Source organism: Cucumis sativus, chromosome 2, assembly GCF_000004075.3.
Source record: "Cucumis sativus cultivar 9930 chromosome 2, Cucumber_9930_V3, whole genome shotgun sequence".
Classification (NCBI taxonomy): domain Eukaryota; kingdom Viridiplantae; phylum Streptophyta; class Magnoliopsida; order Cucurbitales; family Cucurbitaceae; genus Cucumis; species Cucumis sativus.
Window position 1 is genome coordinate 2,982,161 of NC_026656.2, and position 23,601 is coordinate 3,005,761.

A 23,601-nucleotide genomic window follows, 5' to 3' on the forward strand; every position below is an offset into this window, starting at 1 on the left:
AAAAAAACACACAAATAAAAAAAAACACACACAAAAAAATAGAAAAAAGAGAAAGGGAGAAGAAAAGTTTTCTATACCTTTCTGCTGATTGAATGAGGAATAAGCGTTGTATGAGGTATAAGTGAGTAGGGTATGAGTCTATTTATAAGCCCAACAAATCCAATTCCTAGAAGGATTAGGAATGATATTTAATTATTTTTTAAAAAAAAAACAAATCCAATTCCTAAAAGGAATAGGAATGATTTTTAAAAAATATATATATATAAAGAAAAGATAATCCAATTATCTTATTTTATTTTAAATTATTTCTTTTTTTGGATAAATCTCAAGTTTAACTTTTATTGAGATATTTAAAATATTTAAAAATTTTAACATTTTTAAATATATATATATATTCTCAATTCCAAAATTCAAGTTAAATTAACTTGCATATATGATCTCCTTTTTATCATGAATTTAAATCGGAGCCATAAATCCAACTTTACCTAAGATTGAGGACCTGATTTTTTTTTTGTCATTCCAAATTCTTATGCATCCCCAAGATAAATTAAGGTACGGTAGAAACCTTATCCTTATTTCAAAATTAAAATTTTGGTTATATTCCAAATTTTACTTAAAAAAAAGTCATCATATTAAATTTTTTTCCCTCAAATAAAATTAAGTGGGAAATAAAACTTTGAATTTTTTTAAGGTTTGGCCATATTCCAACCCTTATTTTAAATTTAAATCAAACTCACGTACTAAATTCATGGTTTGATTAATTTGATATGTTGAATTGAGTAAAAAAAAAAAAGGGCTCGTACTTTGACTTCAAATTTATCTTTTCCGAGATTCATTCACCCATATACGTGCATAAATCTCGAAAAGGGGCATTTGTTGAATAAGAAATTTTGAGACCAATCACAAGTTGCCACATCATTTATTAAGTTAATGATGAAAAGTACAAATAATTAAATTTGGGACTAATTAAAATTGACACATGCTCCAAATTAAAGAGTTAAAATAAATAAATTGGTCATTCTAAGAATGCCACATGTTTTCATATTAATCGTTGGATTAAGTTAATCATTTTAGTTCAATTAAATATTATTTACTTGGACTAAGTTCAATTAAGCAAAAAAAAATAAGCTTAATTGAGCCCAAAGACTAAATATAACCTAAGTCCATATGGTTGAGCCCATGGGTCTGGTCCATGGACCAACCAGGTTCAAACCCATAAAGCCCACCAGTGAACTCTATAAATAGAGGAATTCTCCTCATTTGTAGAGGTTGGAAAATTTTGACTCTAGAAGATCCAGAGAGAATTCTTCCAAAAGCTAGAAGACTCCCTAACTTCTGAAGTTGACCATCCTCGAAGATTGAAGCTGTTTTGAAGATACAAACTTTCTTCCAAGACTCCAACTTGAAGAAAATCACGTGCTCCGCTTCTCCAAATCAAGCGTAGACGTTCAACAAACTTCAAGAACATCACGTGCTCCGTTCAACAAACTTCAAGAACATCACGTGCTCCGCTTCCTCAAATCAAGCGTAAAGCATTCAACCAACTTGAAGAAAATCACGTGCTCCGCTTCTCCAAATCAAGCGTAGACGTTCAACAAACTTCAAGAACATCACGTGCTCCGCTTCCTCCAAATCAAGCGTAGACATACAGTTGAGAGAGAATCAGAGGATCAAATTCTAGAGATTGAACCGCATCGCATCAAATCAACAAAAATACAACATCAACCCAAGTTCAAGTCCACGAATTAAATTTCTCCGGAAATCTCGTGCGAACAATATATATATTTGAAGTTTAGGGATATATATATTATTTTAGATGACCTAATGAAAAAGATAAGTGTGTTTTTATATAGACACAATTGTTTAATAATTTGATGACGAATGGAAATTCTCACAATAGAGCTAATGTTTAAAGAATAATTGTAAGCTTCAATAATGTGATAGATTTATTTATAAATATTGTGAAATACATAAAAATTCAATTTATGGATAATGTTCATCTCGTTGAATTAGAATAGTTAGAGTTTTGAAACAATTTAGTTGTCTTCACTAATTAATTTGGATAGGTGAAAGGGTTTGGTAAAATTAAGTAATTACGATGTATTAATGAACAAATACTTTCGATGGAAAAAAATTTGTTTCGACCCAAGCTAAGATCTTTTTTACGATGAAATTTACAATTTGTTTTTATTTTCCTGCAATATCAAAATCAACTCAACCTCCCACCTCGGTTACCTCGGGTTGGAAATAATTCGATTTGAGAAATTCACGTGCTCCTTGATTTCGACTCGAACTTATTGCTAGGACTAGTTCTTGGTGTATGAATTCAAATATTATTTGATCTAGGTTTGTGTGATGAAATTCGTTGACCAATTAGCAACCAAGACAAAATCTAGCTACTTCAAAAATCACATATACATTGGAATATGTGAAATCCTAAACAACCCAATAGGATAGAGTATCTTAGTCTCAAGAAGTCAAGCACTAGAAAGATGTTCGAGTGCATAATCAAAACTGAAAAGTGAAGAAAATTAAAGAGAAATGATGCTATATGGATGCTCGAATTCAGAGATGATTAAACCTAGGCGACAAGTTTCTTATTTAAGAAACTATAACGGTATTATGACACTAGGGACAACGTTGCGGCACTGATGAAAAATTATGCCAACTTCATCATTATAGCGTCGACGATGTTGTGTGAGCGTTTCACTGATAGTAAGGCTACTACCTAATAGCACCACACTAATGTAAGGCAGAGGCCAAGACTTTGTTTTCACTTATTTTAGTTCCTAAGCAACATTAAGACCAAATTCTACCCTCAAATTATTACTCAAAACCAATGAAATAATCAAATAGAAACATAAAATCAAGGAATGATCAGAAATAAGAGGGATTAGATAACACATTTTCAATGTTATCAATGAAATGTTAGCAAAGTCCCACATTTAATTAGGCAAGAACATAAGGTATACAAGCGAGCACAATTATTTCTTTATTTGTATGTGAAATTATGCCACATTTTCTTTTCAAAAAAAAAAATAAACCTCCCACTTCTACTAGCAGAATAAACATAGAGAAATTAAAAGAATACAATAAAACTGGAAACACAAAAATTAACATGAAAAAACTCTAAATTTGATATAATAAAAACCACAAATAAAAAAAGAAAAAATTCACTATGTCAAAAATTATTACAATTAAATAGAAATTCCTCCCCTACTTCAATTACAAAATCATTCTAAAATTTTTTAACTATACAAACCTTTTTTCTACTCTCAAACAAAAGAATACAAAAGAGAATTTAACTACTAGAGATAATCCACATCTTAAGCATAAGTTTTTTTTAATTGAGGACGACTTGAAATCAAATACACCGACTTCTTTTGTAGTGTTCGAAGTCTATAACCTTTTTAAATTTTTTCGATATAAGACAACTGCATTTCTAATATTTGGTAGAAAAACTTAACACAAACACATGTTCTCTACATCTTATTCTAAAATAAAGTTGATGGAGAATATTAACAAAATCATAATTATTTTTTAATTCAACCCACTTCTTTCATTATAAATGTTAATAGGAAAAAAAAAATCTTTTAAAAAAAGTGCTTAACCCCACTCTTAGCTTTCATATTGTTTTCACACCTTTTAGGTTTAGGTTATAAATTGAGAATGGCTTCTTAGTTTCTTTAAACACTCATATAGCTGTTTTCCTTATTATATTGTAAGAGAGAAAATCATTATATAGAAGAAAGATGTTGCTTCATACCATATCAAAAATCAAGAGTAGAGGCAAAGGAGGGGTACAGAAGATTAAAGGGCAAGTGATTTTATTGAGAAGTAATTCTTTGGATTATAATGAAATTCAGTCTTCTGTTCTTGATAATATCAGTGAGTTTTGGGGAGCAAAAGTTTCCTTTCAGCTCATCAGCTCTGAAAATGGTGATAGATGTAAGTTTTCCTTTTTTTTCTCTATTTAACGTACTTTTGGAGTCCATAGTACTTTGGTCTAAAAAGAGTTAGAATTGATTTTTAAAAACAATCTTGATCGTATTTTATGTTTATGGTAAATCACTTTTACAATCCACGATAACTTTTTAAATCAGTTCCTACCAACTTTTACATTTTTGTAAAATCAGATTTTACTTCTAATCAATTTTCAATTTTATCTTCCAAAATTAAGATTTCTATTATATATTATTTAGTATCAGCTTCCTTCCATTTTTCATAGAAAAAAAAAAAGACTATAATTTTTAGATCATACCATATCCATTTTCTAAAAAGAAAACTAAAGTTTTTTCTGTTGATACTAATTAACAATTAATTTAAGAAAAATATATCATTTTAAGAGATCAGTATTTAAATAGTTTAGGATAATTATTTAAAATAACAAAAACGACTAAAAAATAATAATATTTACAAATATAAGATAATCTTACTGTCTATCAATCAAGGTGAATCATTGTTTATGATTAGCGATATTTTTCTATTTCATTTTGATATATATTTGAAAACAACAATTTTCTTATTATCTGTTGCTTGGTATAAAATACTTTTTAGATAATTGCTCTAAGTACATAGCACTGTTCAAAGACTAATAATTAAGTGTATAATAATATTCTTAGAGGACTATCAAAAATATAACAAAGTCTACTCTAGAATGTTAATTTTGTATATGTAGATCAAATTCATAGTTGTTTGTTAGTTGACTTTTTTTTGGAGATGCTTTGGCGATATTTTATCAAATATTGAAGAAACGGGGTTATTTTTCCAAATAGAAATGATTTTTATTTGGTATATATTAATTTGTAAGTGTTGATTTTATATATACAGCAAAGGAATTGCAAGGAAAGGTTGGAAAAAAGACATATTTAGGGAATTGGATGACAAAAATGGTTCCTGTATCTCCAGGAGAAACTATGTTCAAAATAAGCTTTGTTTGGGAGGAAGATATTGGAATTCCAGGAGCTTTCATAATAAGAAATAATCATTTTACAAAATTCTTCCTCAAATCTCTCACTCTTGAAGATGTTCCCTTTGTTGGAAGAATCCATTTTGATTGCAACTCTTGGATTTACCCTTCTGGAAAGTACAAAAACGATCGCATTTTCTTTATCAATAAGGTATATTATATCGTTCTTAACGAAAAACTGATAAAAAGATATATACACAGACATTGATAGAGGTTTATCGTTATTTATAGCTAGCACATGTCTCTGATATATTCTTTATTAGATTCGGCCTAGGTCTAACCGCTCTAAACTTATTTCGTTATCACTAACTTTTTCTTTTATGATTCAAAGTAATAAGTAAATTTCTTGTTAAGGTTTATTTAATTACTAGTAAACTCAATCTATGCCATAAACAGAGGACTATTTATTTTCTTCTTACAAAAGGACAAAAGCTTTTTAAGATTATTTAATCTAAATTTAGAGTCATGGGAATAATATATTGCAACCAAAAGAGAAAAAAAAAAAGTTTTATTATATAGTATGATAGAGACTCACATTCATTTAAAATTGTGCCAAAATTCAACTATAGGAACCTTTTAATTATTCACAAGTTGCATCAAAATTAAATTATTGATTTCATTAGTTTATTTATTTATTTAGATATCTTTGAAATATTTTATTTAGTCCAACCTAATTTAGACTAAAAATAATTTTTAAATAAATTATACTACATAAAAATACTCATATTCTTTTTAAAAGTCTCAACCTTACCCTGATAAGATTTCGTTAAAACAACGTAATAAGTTTTAAATAGAAATTGAATTCCACCTTATAAAGATAGTTTTGATAGGTTTGGTTAAGTATAGATCTAAAATTTGAAAGAATAGTAAGATTAAATAGTCTACATTTTACATTGTTTTTTCTGTCCTGTCATTGTTTTATAGGCATATATTCCAAATGAAACACCGGAGCCACTTAGAAAGTATAGACAAGATGAGCTGAAGAACTTGAGAGGAGATGGAACAGGAGAACGTCAAGAATGGGATAGAATATATGATTATGATGTTTACAATGATCTTGAAGATCCAAGCAGTGGTTCCACATATATTCGGCCTGTTCTTGGAGGTTCAACTCAATACCCTTATCCTCGTCGAGGAAGAACGGGAAGATCGCCTTCAAAAAAAGGTCAATCATCTCACCTTAATTTTAATTTGAATGTCTTCGGTCATTGTTTTAAATAATTAGATATATTTAAATCAATTTTTTTGATGTCGACACATCATAGATGATTTTAAAATAAGTGATTTTGGAGAGATATCAATGTACTAAAATTATCATCACGTAGATTTGTTTTTATTATTATTATTATTATTTGGTTAATTAGTTTGGAAAATGATTTTTCATTTTTTTTAAATCCATTTGAACAATTATATAAAATAAATCTAATACTATATTTACAGATTATAAAATTAGTTGGAGTTTAATTATCTTTATATATTTGACATAATTATGGATTTTAAAATAAAATTATTAATTTTGTTAACAATATATAGAATTTGAATTCAAAGAAAAAAAAAATAAAAAATGTTTGTTTTTAAAATTTGCACTTCTTGAATCAAAATTCCCAAAAACAATTTAAGAAAACAGAATTTGATTCATTAGTTATCTGCCAAATAAATATTTGTTAAATTAACAACAAAATATAAGCATATAACAAAATTTGAATTGCAAACCAAATAACATATATACAAATATTAATAATAACACTAATTTTTAAAGTCACTGAAATAATTAGTGTATATATATTTTCATAATTAACAACATGCATTGATATTAATATATGTTATGTTTTTGTGGTTTTGAATGGGAACAGATAAAAAGTATGAGAGTAGATTGTCATCCTCATTGAGCTTAAACACATATGTACCAAGAGATGAAAGATTTGGGCACTTGAAAGAATCAGATTTTCTTGCATATACATTAAAATCAGTAGCTCAATCGATTAAACCAGCCCTTGATGAATTGTTTAGCAGAAATCCAGGAGAATTTGACTCTTTTCAAGATGTTCTTAATCTCTATGAAGGAGGCTTCTCTCTTCCCAAAAGTTTGCTCGAGAAGTTTAGGCAAAACATTCCTGCTCCATTGCTTAAGGAAATTTTTAGAACTGATGGAGAAAATTTTCTTAAATTCCCACTCCCTCAAGTCATCCAAGGTATGTAATAATTAATTAGGGTATTTTAATCTCTACCATCTTAACTTTATTGTCAATAGTTTTTCGGAATTAATTATTTGAGTGTGACGTTAGAATTTATTGGATATACCCATGTAAGTTTTCTAACTTTTTCCTCTGAATGGATTACTAATTAAAAATATACATTAATATTAGAGGCAGTATATAAAGTTGACGAATCACTCAATTATATGTTAATTATGATTTTAATTAAACAGATAATAAGTCTGGATGGAGGACTGACGAAGAATTTGCTAGAGAAATGTTGGCTGGAGTTAATCCTATAATCATTCGTCGTCTCCAAGTAATTAATTATAATAATTAATTATGTTTCTTTTACAAATTTAGTTTAAATTAAATTAATTATCTTTAATTTAATTAATTGTAGGAGTTTCCACCATCAAGCAAGCTTGATCCTAATGTTTATGGTGACCAAAACAGCAAGATTAGTGAAGAACACATTATTAATAGTTTGGATGGACTTACTGTACAGGAGGTAATTAAAATTAAAACATAATTAACAAAGGAAATGATTTGAGGAAATTTCTATTATCTATTTATTTTAATTTTAGCATTATAATATAAGGTCTACATAGATATTATTTCATCCCTTGTGACCTTCATTTTCTTGCTAGTTCAATATTCATTTAAAAGAAAAAAACTTTCAAGGCATTAATTTCATAATTGTCTTTTCTCATTTGCAATATAGTTGGATATATAAGATTAGTAACTTTTTGAACTAACTCTATTTGTTTAGGCAATCGAGCAAAACAAGCTTTATATATTGGATCACCATGATGCCCTAATGCCATATCTGAATAGGATCAATTCAACATCTACAAAGACTTATGCCACAAGAACCTTGCTTTTTTTAAATGGTGATGGAACTTTGAGGCCATTGGTTATTGAGCTAAGCTTGCCACAATCTCAGAAAGATGAACTTGGTGCCACTAGCAAACTGTACTTTCCAGCTGAAGATGGAGTTGAAAGCTCAATTTGGCAACTAGCTAAAGCTTATGTGGCTGTCAATGATGCTGGCTACCATCAAGTTGTTAGCCATTGGTATTACTCCCCCAATGATGCTGGCTAAATACTTTTGAGGTTTTATCTTTTCGACGTGAAATTCTCAGACAATATATACGACTGTCATCAATGTGCTTTTTCTTGTTGTAGGTTGAATACCCATGCAGTAATGGAACCTTTTGTGATTGCAACAAATAGACAATTAAGTGTGCTTCATCCAATTCACAAGCTGCTTGTTCCTCATTATAGAGACACCATGAATATAAATGCATTTGCAAGACAAACACTTGTTAATGCAGATGGAATTCTTGAATCAACTCATTTTCAATCAAAGTACTCCATGGAGTTGTCTTCTTATATTTATAAAGACTGGGTTTTCACTGATCAAGCACTCCCAAGAGATCTCATCAAAAGGCAAGTAGCCCGGCCTAACTACACATATACATGAACATGATAAATACTTGACCATTCATTACCTTTATTAATTAATTATGAAAATGAAAAGTTTTAGGCTTATTTGATCATGAAATAATTCATGATTTAGGGCATGTTTCAAGAAAGTTGTATGACAAATGTCTTTAATCACCCAAAATTAGTTTAAAGTTTGATACTACAGTTTTAAACGAGATTTTGATCATGAATATTAAAAGTACAACATTTGAAATATCTTCAACTATTTTATCAATTTTGGCTTGACTCCCAAACATATCATTAATTACTAAAACAATTTTTTCCCCTCTCAGAGGAATGGCAGTTGAAGACTCAAATTCTCCATATGGACTCAAACTCCTAATAGAGGATTATCCATTTGCTGTTGATGGACTTGAGATTTGGTTTGCAATCAAAACATGGGTAAAAGATTATTGCTCATCCTATTACAAGGATGATATCATGGTTCACGATGACGTCGAACTCCAATCATGGTGGAAAGAACTAAAAGAGAAAGGCCATGTTGACTTGAAAGACAAACCTTGGTGGCCAAAAATGGAAACCCTAGAAGTGTTAATTGAAACATGCACTATAATAATATGGATTTCTTCAGCTCTTCATGCGGCAGTTAACTTTGGACAATATCCTTATGGAGGCTATCTTCCCAATAGGCCAACAATCAGTAGAAGATTCATGCCTGAGAAAGGAACTCCTCAATATATAGAGCTCGAGTCAGATCCGGAAAAGGGTTTTCTTAGAACAATAAATTCACAGGTGCAAACACTTCTTGGAATATCATTGGTTGAGATCTTGTCAAGGCATTCTTCTGATGAGATTTATCTTGGAAAAAGAGAGAGTCTTGAATGGATTTCAGATCAGCCAGCATTGGAAGCTTTTGAAAAGTTTGGGAAAAGATTGGAAGAAATTGAGTATGAAATTGTGAAGAGGAATAGAGATCCCAAGATGAAAAATAGAGTTGGGCCAATAAATGTGCCTTATACTTCTCTTTATCCAACTAGTAATGAAGGACTCACTGGAAAAGGAATTCCTAATAGTATCTCTATTTAAAACTACATTTTTTTCCCTCCTAAAACTTGATTGTTGAGAAGAGAGATTTAAACCATCTCATGTTGGAAATAAATTGGGTTGTTAGTTGTTTGTGTCTTAGTTTGGGATCAATTGTGGAAACTTTTAAAACAATGGTTGGCGTTGTGTGAAATCAAGTAAAATAGTGTTTGATATTTGAATTTTAGATTGTTAGAAATATAGTTATATTGTTTGGTAAACTACAATACTAATTAAATTGGTATTGATTTTTATTCATGTGAACAAAATTAGGCGTATTTCAAATAACTATTCGTGTTGTTACAATTTTATTGAATGTCCCTGATGGGGTCGAAAATGCTACATATTGGTCCCTGAAGGATCAAACAAGTTTGGTTGGATTCAGTTCTTAAAAATGTCGACTTCTAAGAAAGAAACTGAAAGAAAAAGACCTCAGCTAAGGATTCCCACAAACAAAGACAAAAACAAACGACACTACAACTCATCCTTTGAATCAAATTCCTCAAGACGATCTTATGTCGATATGGTTGCTCAGAAAGACACATTTGATGGGTTTGATTTTGGGACAACATAAAAGCAACCTTCATTGCTCCTAATCCTAACAGGGGCAATGATATTCCCATTTGGAAGCTTAATACAAATGGCAGGTTTGACATTTCCTCATTTAAAAAGACTTTCCTTGCGAACTCTCTGATTGAAGCATCTGATCAAATTAGTCCAACCACTTACAAAACTCTTTGGAAATCCGATATTCCAAAAAAATGTAAGTTTTTCATTTGGACATTGATTCATGAATGTATAAACACTGCTGATAAGCTCTGAAAAAGGCTTTCCACCGGGAATATGAGTTCAAATTGGTGTGTAATATGCAAAAACCAATCGAAAGACTTGGGTCACCTTTTTATTCATTGCTCTATTACAAAAAGCCTGTGGACAAAGATCTTAATGGTGCTGAAATAGAGTCACAATTTCTCCAATATGGCTAATATGGTTGATCTCTGCAAAGATTTGTGTAGTACTAATATAAATAACAGAAAAGGATCCATTACCTTCAACACAATAGCTGTGACTTTACGGATTATCTGGCTGGAGAGAAAAGTAATACCGAGTTAATTATGGGACAACATTCAGGCTACCACGGACTTTTGGACTAGTAAATCTAAGATATCTTGAAAAATTATAATGCTAGTTCTATCGCTTTAAATATCAATCCTTTGTATAACTCTACGTGGGCTTATCTCTAGTCCTTTTCTCCTAGCTTCCTAAGTTCTTATTCTATTATATTAATGAAGCGAGAGTGATGAGGGTGCTACGAGGGTGTCCACCTTGTGGAGATGCTCGGGTGCACCCAACTGACTAACGTATCTTTTTCAAAAAAATAATTATTTGTGTTATAGTTTGTTTTAATATATATCACATTGAAAAAAATTAAAAAAATTATTGTAAATGATAAAATTGATGAAAATATTTACCAAATACAGTAGAATTTTAGAATTCTATCCCAATATTTATCATTAATATAATTCAAAATTTTAGTTCATTTGTTGTATTTTAAAATATCAAAATATATATATATATATATATATATATTTATATTTATTTATTTATTTATTTATTTGTAATTAATTTTGTTTAATTTAAATTATTTGATAAAAGTGTAAGAAAAATAATAATTACTAAATATTGAATCAATCAAAAATTCATGAAAGAATTTGAAGATGTGAAAAGTGGCCGTGGTCGAACTTTTTTCTAATTACAATGCTAGTTCTATTGCTTTAAACATTCAAGCAATTTGTATAACTTGTTGGATTTATCGAGTTGATCTCTGGTTCTTTTTGTACTATTCTTTACTTTCTATATTGTTTTTTTCAATCATAATAAAGCGGGAATGATAAAGGTGTTAAGGAAGTGTCCACCTAGTGTATTAGATGTTCAGATGCACTTGCTAACCCAAAGTATCATTTTTGAAAAAAATAATCAAATCAATTCTTAGGTATAGATGAAAAGCGGAATAAGATAACAAGATTAATATAGGAAGTGATCAACATATAAACATTATCTGCTTTGAACCATACACTCTCATCGCTCTTACTTTTGGTATCATCTTAAAGCTAAGAGACCTCATATCATTATTTAAAGTTCATTGTTCTCCCTTATAGATGTATGATTAACCTCTTTTTCCACCTAAATTTTTGAACTACTAATCTCCCTAATTTTTGAAAACATGACCTCTTTTTTTTTTTTTTTTTGAAAAAGTAGCAAAATTTGAATAATTTTTAATTTAATTCAAAACTCATGAATCAAAATGGAGGTAAATATGTTTGATAATTTTTTAATTTACAAGTGAAAATTCAACCTTTTCAATTTGATAATTTGATAGAATATTTTGAATTTATACATCTTTTTTCTTTTCAAAGGGTAATATATATGAATGTATGTATGTATATTATTGTTGATAGTTGTCAACAGCAATGAATAGTTTGAGTCTATTAGAAATAAAAAAAAATAAAGAAAATTATCCTATCCTATTTAGCATTTCAAGATGTATGAGATTTCTAAAAAAAGATGGATGAGGCTGCAAGCAATATTTATGGAATTAAAAACAAAAAATAGGAAACAATTAAAATGTGAACCATATGATTTTGGGGCAGGGATCCCATCATGACACACATATATATAAATTAAGAGGAACAAAAGTTTAAATTAAATATTTTATTGCTTTTGGTTTAAATAAGTTAGGGTCTTTTTAGTTTAGAATTTGGGACATTTTTCAAAATAGCACAAATTAATTAAAATATTTACTAACATGGACTAAAATATATTTGTAGTTACATTATATTTGAATCTAATTAATATATTTGTAGTTACAATATACACAAAAATACCAACTAGAAAACACATGTAATTGTAAATTTATAAAAATAAAAGTAGAAAATATCCTTGACTTGATATACTCAAATATACAGACTTGTATGATATCGCACATGCATAAAATAGAAAGCTTCCAAATTACATCTGACATATATCGATATTAATAATCATGTAGTGGTGGAGTTCCCTAAGTAATTAATAATTCACATATCAAAGAATATGAGCTATGAATTTTTCTGATAAATTAAATTAAAGAAAATGTCTTGTGAATCTTACCTATACTCCTTCTCATTTATTTAAATTTTACAAACTCTTTCTATACTTTTCTTCTCTAATACATATGCATTTGTACTCTCAATTTTCTGACAATAAAATCTCCAACGTAAACAAATTTATTAAAATTCGATGTCAATTTTTGTTATTATATGATGAAGACTTTACATAATTTTCTGCTTATTAATGCAAGAAATTTCATCAAATTTTAATTAAAAAATTTACACCAATAACTAAATTATAACAAAATTGAAAGTAATCACACACCAAAGTTTTCCAAAACCGATTTTTGAGTTTAAGTCTTATTTGTTGGAACTAAAAACAGTTTCAATTTTTATTTATTTATTTACAACTCTTTATAAATTATAAACTAAAATTCAATCCCCACTGTATTTTTTATAGAGACGAAAATAATAATTTAACGTATCAACATCATGAAATAGTAGTAATAATTAATAAATGTGAATTGGGTTTTGAATAATTGGTAGATGGAAGAATCTATTAAATTTGTATAATAAGACAAAGGAATTCCACACTTACTGATTTCGATAAGATATGGAAAAAGAACAATTGCAAGTTTCAATGCTCATCTTAAAAAAAGAAAAACTATATATATTATTATTATTATCTTCTTTGAAGAATAAATTATATATCTCTTTTATAATTGCTATTAAGTTTAAATTTTAATTGTCTCAAATTTATATGATGTATTCTCAAACTTTTAAAACTATCTCGAGTATATTTTGTTACAATCATTAAATAAGAGTTTTAATTTTTTAGTTAAAAATTAGAAGGTAAATTGATGTTTTTATAAAAATGTTACTAACATTATCATTCTACAATTAGACAATATATAATAAATCTTGTAGTGGTTTAGGTTTGAGGTATTTTATCATTGAGGTATTTTTCTTCTTTTTCTCTATTTCTTTTTTTTTTTTTAATTTTATGATTCATTCTAAAAATAATTTTGCTTATAATTTCCTAGAGTTTATTTTAAACAAGTGTACTTATTATAATTTTTTAGCTTATTTTATGTTGTGACAATGTTAAAAATTAATATGTCAATTTTATTATTATTTTATTATTTTACTCTTTTTCTGATTTGCTTTTAGATATATTATAATTTGAAAAGAAATTTAAAGTTTTTGAGAAAAAAAATAGTTTTAAATTTAAATTTATTAAATTAAATTAAATTAATTATATCTCTACATTGACATACAATATTTATAGAATTAACATGATTTTTTGGTTATATTTATCAATTTAATTAATATAATGAACGTAGAACCTAATCATTCAAATATAAAGTCACACCATCATTTGATTAAAAGAATAAATAAAATCTTAAACGAGTTTTTTTAAAAGTTCAAATATGAATAAATAATTAAATTTTAGAAAAATTTAAAAACCAAAATAAACACCTTTTAGAGTTAGTATTTTTATATAGAAATATCTAGTTTATTTCTATGAAATTTTTTTAGTCAATTGTGGTAACTTCATTAAAGGTGAAAAGTAGAAATCTATTTGATGATGCACAATATTAGGGTTATGGGATAAAATGTATAGTCCAACACAAAAGAAATCTATGGATTATAGGTATTATTATACCAATTTACCTCCCATACTAACAATTATATTAATTTAAAATTTGAATTTTCATGAATGTATCAATTTAACTTCTAAAGTTATATGATTGTATTAATTTAAATTTTTTATTATGTTTTATTGAAATTTTTTAAAAGTTGAATGGTTTAAATTAATACCATTAACAAGTTGCTGGTTTATAAAAAAAAAATAGCAAAAAGGTTGTTTTTAAAAAAAGATTATCAAGATAGATATATTCTTTTTTTGTTTTTATTGAACAACTTGGGTTTCCTATTCATTTATTTGTTTTTTTTACTTTTTTTCCAAGGGACACCGTTAAGAAGTGGGATTTTGCAACTTTTCTTCTTTTCATTTTTTATCTTATATGATTATATCCAATGTATTTCTTTTATTTTTAACATTTTCTTCGTTTTATTTCTTTTTTATTTTTGAAAATTTCCCTTTTTATTTTCAACCAACTTTATTTCTATTTTAAAAACACTAAATTTGTAAAATTAATGTTTATAAGAAAACGTTTCTTTAATGTTTTCTAGTGTGTATAATTTTTGCTTTTTTTCCATTTTGAATTAGGATACTACTTTGTTTGTTTAACTTCAATTATTTTTTTTATCTTTTTCTAATTTTCGATTCATTGTTTTTAATTTTGTTACGTGTGAAATCAAGTAGTATCCTAATTCACGGTTCGAGTTGAAAAATAAGTGAGGAAGAGTAAAAATTACACTAAAAACATTAAAAAATATTTTTTGTAAATAATTAATTCTAAATTTATTATTTTTAAAATAGGAACAAGATTGTTTGAAAATAAAACGTATAAATAAAACAAAGAAAAAGGAAAAAAAGGAAAGAAAGATAAAAATGTTGAAAAGAAGAAATACATTGCAATTTGCATATAATGATAGAAAAGAAAAAAGAAAAAAGGTTTGCAAAACCCTTCTTTGGTGCAGCTTGAAGTCTTGAAAGAAGTAAAAGAATTAATATATGTATATTAAATAATAGTAGGAAACCTAATCCAATAAACCCCCCCAAAAAAAAAAAACAAAACAAAAAACAAAAAACTCAATTTTACTAATTTGTTTTTCCAAAAACTACACTTATTATCCAATTAACCCTAATTTAATTTCTAGTTTATTATTAATTTTTTTAGAGAAATATCTAGTTTGTTATATTTTTAAATGAAAATTTTAACCAAATATTATATAGATGTTTGATGATCTATACATATAAGTTTTAAAGAGAAAACAAATTAAGCTTGATTATTAACCATTTTCCTTCCTACATTTTCAAAAAGATTATTGTTAAGTTTTATCCTAGTTTATCTAAAAGCAAGTTCTAATTCAAACAAATTTTTATTTTTTAAAAACTTGGATTATAATTTTAATTTTAAAGTTAACCTTGGGTAAGAACGTAAAAAAGCAAGTTCTTATTGAATAAATTATTGATACATTCTCATTCTTTTGCGATTGGAAGGGACAAATTATTGATCTCACCATTTCTATGTACGATGTGAAACAACTATCGTTTTAATATTTTATCAAAACTCAACAAGATCTACCCTAACGAGATGTTTATTGTCTTTAATGACAATCATAATTCTTAAGTCATTTCCAACGTAAAAAGAAACAAAAAATTAAACACTTATATATGCTGCAAGATTAAAATAACTTAGAATTAATAAATTTTGATTCCAAACGTTCCATTTTTGAATCATATCAAAATAAAATTGTGCCTAAGAAGCTAAGAAAAGGAGAGAACAAGAGGATTAAAGGACCAAGGCAAGAACCTTTGAAATTAGGTTCGAGTCGAAATCTGCCCATAACGTAACCTTCATAGCTCTACTTTTTGTGTACAAAGATACATTAAGTTATACCTTTATTGAGTATATGATATAAAAAAAATTAATTAGAAATCAAAGATAATATTATTTAATAAATAAGTTTCAAAGATAGCCTTTGATAAGGGCATTTGAAAATGTGAATCATGTGAGATGGCAATTAGTACAGTCCAACATTGCATGATTGTGTTCATATCTAATTCCAAGAGAAGACAAAACTTTTTTGTGCTATAAATACCATCCCCAGAATCCCTTTTTCTCAAACAACCTTCTTAGTTCCAAACACACAGTGAGCAAAAAAGAAAAGTAAAAAAGAGTGAAAATGTTTGGAATTGGGAAGAACATCATTGAAGGGGCCTTGAATACAACTGGAGATCTTGCAGGTTCTGTTATCAATGCTGGTGGTAACATTTTAGATAGAGTTTCCAGTCTTGGAGGAAACAAAATCAAAGGGAAAGTGATTCTTATGAGAAGCAATGTTTTGGATTTCACTGAATTTCATTCCAATCTTCTTGATAACTTCACTGAGCTCTTGGGTGGTGGTGTTTCTTTCCAACTCATTAGTGCCACTCATACTTGTAATTTTCCAAACTCTCCTAAGCTTTCTTTAATTCCAATACTTAAAAACACTACTTTCTCGTTTGTTCTTTTATATCTAATGTTATATTGTGTTTTGGAGTGATTTCGATACATATATTAGAATTTTTTTAAAAAAATTATTTTCTTAATTTATTATCAATAACTAAAATCGGTAGCTTATGACAATTTTGAACATTAAAGCACTTCCTTTCAAACACGACAATTTTAAAATTACTTTTAAACATACGTTTAAAAACACATTTATAAATCTCGATAGTCAATCCAAACAAATTCGATGTATATATTATATAAATCCTCTAATCTTTCTTTTCTTTTCTGAATTAAATTATTTAACTGAATGATTGAAATTGACAGCAAATGACTCAAGAGGGAAAGTTGGGAACAAGGCATATTTGGAGAGGTGGCTAACTTCAATCCCACCACTGTTTGCTGGAGAATCAGTGTTCCAAATCAACTTTCAATGGGATGAAAATTTTGGATTTCCAGGAGCTTTCTTCATAAAAAATGGACATACAAGTGAATTCTTTCTCAAATCTCTCACTCTTGATGATGTTCCTGGCTATGGCAGAGTCCATTTTGATTGCAATTCTTGGGTTTACCCTTCTGGAAGATACAAGAAAGATCGCATTTTCTTTGCCAATCATGTAAGAAAAATTATTTTAAACGAAAAAAACTACAAAAAAAACTGTTTACACAATATACAAAAATTTCACCTTCTATTTGCAATAAACTACGAATAGACTATTACGTGTGTCATTACAAATATATAGTTTTCAAATACATTTTAAGTTTAATTATTTGGTATTCTATTATATAGGTTTATCTTCCAAGTCAAACACCAAACCCTCTTCGTAAGTATAGAGAGGAAGAATTGTGGAATTTGAGAGGAGATGGAACAGGAGAAAGAAAGGAATGGGATAGAATTTATGACTATGATGTTTATAATGACATTGCTGACCCTGATGTTGGTGATCATCGTCCTATTCTCGGTGGGACGACCGAATATCCTTACCCTCGTAGGGGAAGAACAGGACGACCACGATCAAGAAGAGGTAAGATTTCTTTATGACAAATACATGTTTAAGTTCCTGAATTTTCATGCTAACTTCGGCTATGAAATGTCGCCTTTGCGTTTAATAAATTTAAACTATACGTATAAGTTTAGTCAATTTTTGTGGACAATGTTTATTATTTGTTTTCTAATTGTTTTTTTAAAAGGATACTTTGGGATAGCTGATGCAACCATATCTCCAATTTTAAAAGGATATTTGCTTTCTAATTATTAACACTATCATATTGTTTCATTTTGGCAGACCACAATTATGAGAGCAGATTGTCACCAATAATGAGCTTAGACATCTATGTACCAAAAGATGAAAACTTTGGGCATTTGAAGATGTCAGATTTCCTTGGTTATACATTAAAAGCACTTTCGATATCAATCAAACCAGGACTTCAATCCATATTTGATGTAACTCCAAATGAATTTGACAATTTTAAAGAAGTTGATAATCTCTTTGAGAGAGGTTTTCCCATTCCATTTAATGCTTTTAAGACCCTCACTGAGGACCTCACTCCACCTTTGTTCAAAGCACTCGTGAGGAATGATGGTGAAAAATTCCTCAAATTTCCTACTCCCGAAGTTGTCAAAGGTACAAAAATTTAGATATTATGAGGAATGAATATACTAACATTAATTGTTTATACAATTTTGTTGATCATACTTAATTAATTACAATTAATTTTGAACAGATAATAAAATAGGATGGAGCACTGATGAAGAATTTGCAAGAGAAATGTTAGCAGGACCCAATCCTCTATTGATTCGTCGTCTTGAAGTAATGATTTTAACAAATAATTTGTCCCAATTTTCTCAAATGATTTTTTTTACCAAAAGATTCTAATTAATCTCAATTTATATTAATTATATAGGCTTTTCCACCAACAAGTAAGCTTGACCCAAATGTTTATGGGAATCAAAACAGTACCATCACTGAAGAACACATAAAGCATGGTTTAGATGGTCTTACGGTTGATGAGGTGAGTAAAGAGAACTTGAATTTTTTTTTATTATGAAAGTTTTTTTTAGATAATTATAATAGATAGTAATTTTAGGAATAGTAATCGATTACACAGGCAACATTTTTAAAGAATGAAAAATATAACAAAGTTTACTAACCAAACTTCTATTTTTGATAGACTTTTATCCCTAATAGATCAATATTTGCAAATTAAATGGTCTATCAAAAATAGATTTGGTATATTTTAAACGTGGTTGTTATATTTACGATTGTACCTTATTTATTTTATTATTGTTATTTGATAAGTTGTTGATTGGGTTGAATAATAGGCAATGAAGCAAAACAGGCTCTACATAGTGGATTTCCATGATGCATTAATGCCCTATCTTACAAGGATGAATGCAACATCAACAAAAACATATGCCACAAGAACATTGCTTCTTTTGAAAGATGATGGGACTTTGAAGCCATTGGTTATTGAGTTAAGCTTGCCACATCCTCAAGGAGATCAACTTGGTGCCATTAGCAAACTATACTTTCCAGCTGAAAATGGAGTTCAAAAATCCATTTGGCAATTGGCTAAAGCTTATGTAACTGTTAATGATGTTGGCTACCATCAACTTATTAGTCATTGGTATATATTCTCTCTCTCAAAAATAACCTTAGAATTTTACAAATATGTTCCTCACACTTTCGAGAAAAGTTTCAACTTAGTCCCTGAGAATTTCTATCCGAATTTTATCAAATGATAGGGAGTAAATTCTAATTTTAGTGAAAATCCATTTTTTCTTTTATGGGCTCATGATATTTACCTAAATAATCTTTTGAAACTACAGGTTGCATACTCATGCTGTACTTGAGCCATTTGTGATTGCAACACATAGACAATTGAGCGTGCTTCATCCAATCCATAAGTTGCTTGTTCCTCATTACAAAGACACTATGTTTATAAATGCATCTGCAAGACAAGTTTTGATCAATGCCAATGGTCTTATCGAAACAACCCATTATCCATCAAAATATTCAATGGAGTTGTCATCTATCTTGTACAAGGATTGGACCTTCCCTGATCAAGCATTACCTAATAATCTCATGAAGAGGTAAATAATCATTTATGTTCAACTACTTTCTAAATAATTAACTTCAATCACGACTTCATTGGTGAGTTAACATGTTTTTTGTTTTGTTCCATCGTTAATAAAAATGTTAACATGATTAAATTTAAAGGAAAATTATGGTAGATCACATAACATCCTAAAATATTTACAAAAAAAATGTAGAGAAATTTTATATTTCTATCAATGATAAACACTTATAAATTTCTATTGGTTTGATCTATATCAATTTGATCGATGAGTGTCTATCAATATCTATCATTTATATAATTTAAAAATTTGATGTATTATATAACTATTTCGGTTAACTTTGTTATATATTTGAAAATGTCCCTAAATTTATCATATCCAAAAATTAAAACCAAGGTAACTTGCAACTAAGTTTGGGGTCTTCTTCATCTTTTTCAAGATGACATTTCTTTGTGTGTTGATCTCTATTCTTGGGTTAGATTTTTGTTTTTGCTTTCATAGATAGAATAGTTTATTATTAGGCTCTCATACCATACTCTATAAACACAATGTTTCATATCAAAATTAATAATGAAAAATAAAAAGAATAAAACATATATCTTATAAAAAGTGTTTGGTTTCTTCATATTTTGAATGTGACGATATGATCACAACAGAGACAAGTTATTTAACAATACCTCATGCACATGAATGCTATTCTTATATACATATTTTTCTTAGTTGATATAATGACGTTCCTTTTACCCTTTATGGTTTAATTTTATGCAGAGGACTAGCTGTGGAGGACTCAAGTGCCCCCCATGGACTTAGATTGCTAATAAATGATTATCCATTTGCTGTTGATGGTCTTGACATTTGGTCAGCCATTAAAACATGGGTACAGGATTATTGCTGTCTCTACTACAAAGATGACAATGCAGTACAAAATGACTTTGAACTCCAATCTTGGTGGAATGAGCTAAGAGAGAAAGGCCACGCTGACAAGAAACATGAACCATGGTGGCCAAAAATGCAAACTTTAAGTGAATTAATCGAATCCTGCACTACAATTATATGGATTGCTTCAGCTCTTCATGCCGCAGTTAACTTTGGACAATATCCCTACGGAGGCTATATTCTCAATCGACCAACTACAAGTCGTAGGTTCATGCCTGAAGTTGGCACGGCTGAGTACAAAGAACTGGAATCGAATCCCGAAAAAGCTTTCTTGAGAACAATATGTTCAGAATTACAAGCACTTGTTAGTATTTCAATTATTGAAATCTTGTCAAAGCATGCTTCTGATGAAGTTTATCTTGGACAAAGAGCTTCAATTGATTGGACTTCAGATAAAATTGCATTGGAAGCATTTGAGAAATTTGGGAAAAATTTATTTGAAGTTGAGAATAGGATCATGGAAAGGAATAAAGAGGTGAATTTGAAGAATAGATCTGGACCTGTTAATTTGCCTTATACTCTACTTGTTCCATCAAGTAATGAAGGACTCACTGGAAGAGGAATTCCTAATAGTATTTCTATCTAAGTTGATAAGAAAGAAAAGTGGTTCTTTTTATGGGTGACGTGTGTAATTTGAAGGTCACAAATTACATTTTAAGTTGCCCACATTATTATTATGAAGGAAATAAATGACCATATTTTTAGTTTAATTTAAATTAGGTAGCTATAGCCAACTTTAGGCTCTGTTGGATTTGGAACTATCTCCAACTTATATATGTACTTTGTACTACTATTTGATGAATAAAAGTTGTGTGTCTTAAGAATAATTTTTAAATTTGGACGCAGTTTTAGAATCAAATTATCACATGATACTTGCCATTCGATTACTCGCATTGCAATAATACCACGTACCCAATTTTTATAGTAGTAATATATCATTTATAGTTGTCATTATTATATATAAACAAAAAAAGGTTATACTCATATATTTGGTGAATTTTGTGCTGTCACCTTTTATCCTTTTAGCATTCCAAGGTTCTTTTGGGGGAGGTTGCCAAAGATTCTCACCATACTCTCTTTGCCACCCTTGCATAGATATTAAAGAAGCAAATAAGATAAGAAAAACAAATGAGTAATACTTAGGCATATGCTTCTTGATGCAGCTTTAAATCGTATAGAAATTAAACTAAAAGATAAGTTAGAAAATAGATGTCATACTGTGGTGAAGTTTGATTGGATTATTATTAGGTGGGCCGATAAGTTTTTTCAATCAAAGTACTTTCTTTTTGGCGAATGAAGTATAATCTGCATTTTAATTAGATTTTCAAACTCATTATTGAAGTTGGAGTTTTGCTGGCACGAGTATGATACTGTATTTAATTTGATAATACGAGGTTATATCTCAAAATCAATTGACAATGAATAAGGTAAAGTGTATTCGGTTTAGTAAAAAAAATTGTGATATGATGAAGATTAGTAAAGTTAAAGAATATACTATTTTAAAGAGTACGTTAAAAATCTGACATTAAAAAATTAATGCATCCAACTTCTGTTATTCTGTAAGATCAACTTAGTTTTGTTCTTTCTACATTTCTTCATTTCCATAGCCCTTAATATTTATTCAAGGTTTGACTTATGCCTATTTGAGGTAACTATCCTTATGTTCTTATGTTCTAGCCTAAACATTTATGAAATCAATAATTTATTTAATCTTCTTCTTGAGTGTTCATGTTTAAATTGATTTTATTCCTCTAATTAATTGATCAAATTCACTCTCGCACGTATCCTAGTTTTAGGCATTGGAAGAGTGGAAATGTGTGGAAGTAATCAAAGTTGAGCATAAGTGAATATGATTTTACATGGTTGCTATTAGGAATTATGTATCACATCCAAGATTTTGATTATTTCTAATTTAAGTATCTTAATTTTATTATATGTTTGAGTTGTTGTTGGGTGTTATTTTATTTGAAATTGGAAGTTAATTGATTTCGGTCAATTCGAAATTAATTAAGTATATATATGAATATGTATATTTAATTAAGAAATTTGGTTTTGGTGAAAATATTATTAATTGTATATATATAATTAATGAATGGTATAAAGTAAAGATAATTATGTGTGAGAATAAAATTATAATCGTTGAAAGTAAGATAATTAATGAGTAAAGAGATGACGCATTTGATTGGTGGGAAGAGCAGGGTAAAGGAAATTTAATGAGGTAAGTGAAAGGAGATAGAAAATATTTATATATATTGTGAGAGAAAAATGATAATAATAATAGAGTAATAATATTATTATTTTGGTTATATAAATGGTTAGGAAACATGTGAATTTAAAAGGGAAAGGAAAAAGAAAAGAAATTTGGAAAACTATTTGAAGGTGTTTGAGATCACAAGGAGTGAGTAATTATCGCGATAGATTATTATAGTTTGATTAGAATAGTTGGTGTTTGAGGTTGATTATTTTAGTTCGAGTTATAATAGTTTGTGTTTGGTGGGTAGTCCATTTTAGATTGATAAGAAAATAATAAACATTGTAGCAAATAATAAAAAAAAAATAGTAACAAAGAAAATAATGTTACTAAAAGTTAAATAGTTTTAGCAACAAAACAACACCCAATCCCTAAACCCAAACCCTCAACCCTCTCGATCTCATCGGTTGGTCAAGTTTCAACTGACGACAA

The 23,601-nt window shown here is 28.4% G+C and overlaps 2 protein-coding genes across 2 annotated transcripts; both read left to right on the forward strand.

Annotated features, from left to right (window-relative positions):
- The first annotated feature begins 3,681 nt into the window (after nt 1-3,681).
- Nucleotides 3,682-9,920, forward strand: LOC101211823 (probable linoleate 9S-lipoxygenase 5). The gene is made up of 9 exons (XM_004139308.3): nt 3,682-3,948; nt 4,831-5,120; nt 5,894-6,134; nt 6,823-7,161; nt 7,398-7,483; nt 7,568-7,675; nt 7,937-8,241; nt 8,353-8,616; nt 8,946-9,920. The coding sequence occupies exons 1-9, from the start codon at nt 3,753-3,755 to the stop codon at nt 9,697-9,699; spliced, it is 2,583 nt and encodes an 860-aa protein (XP_004139356.1). The 5' UTR covers nt 3,682-3,752; the 3' UTR covers nt 9,700-9,920.
- Nucleotides 9,921-16,551: 6,631 nt separating this feature from the next.
- LOC101207406 (linoleate 9S-lipoxygenase 6-like) lies at nt 16,552-21,745 on the forward strand. Its single transcript, NM_001305730.1, is given in 9 exon segments — nt 16,552-16,854; nt 17,231-17,520; nt 17,694-17,928; nt 18,190-18,528; nt 18,629-18,714; nt 18,809-18,916; nt 19,227-19,531; nt 19,734-19,997; nt 20,751-21,745. Coding segments are annotated over 9 exon segments (2,637 nt in total). The 5' UTR covers nt 16,552-16,598; the 3' UTR covers nt 21,505-21,745.
- Nucleotides 21,746-23,601: the final 1,856 nt, after the last annotated feature.

Coding starts and splice junctions, on each gene's coding strand:
- LOC101211823 (XM_004139308.3), top strand. CDS start 3,753: ATGTTGCTTCATACCATATCAAAAATCAAGAGTAGAGGCAAAGGAGGG. Junction 8,242..8,352: donor CATCAAGTTGTTAGCCATTG/GTATTACTCCCC, acceptor TTCTTGTTGTAG/GTTGAATACCCATGCAGTAA. Junction 8,617..8,945: donor CCAAGAGATCTCATCAAAAG/GCAAGTAGCCCG, acceptor TTCCCCTCTCAG/AGGAATGGCAGTTGAAGACT.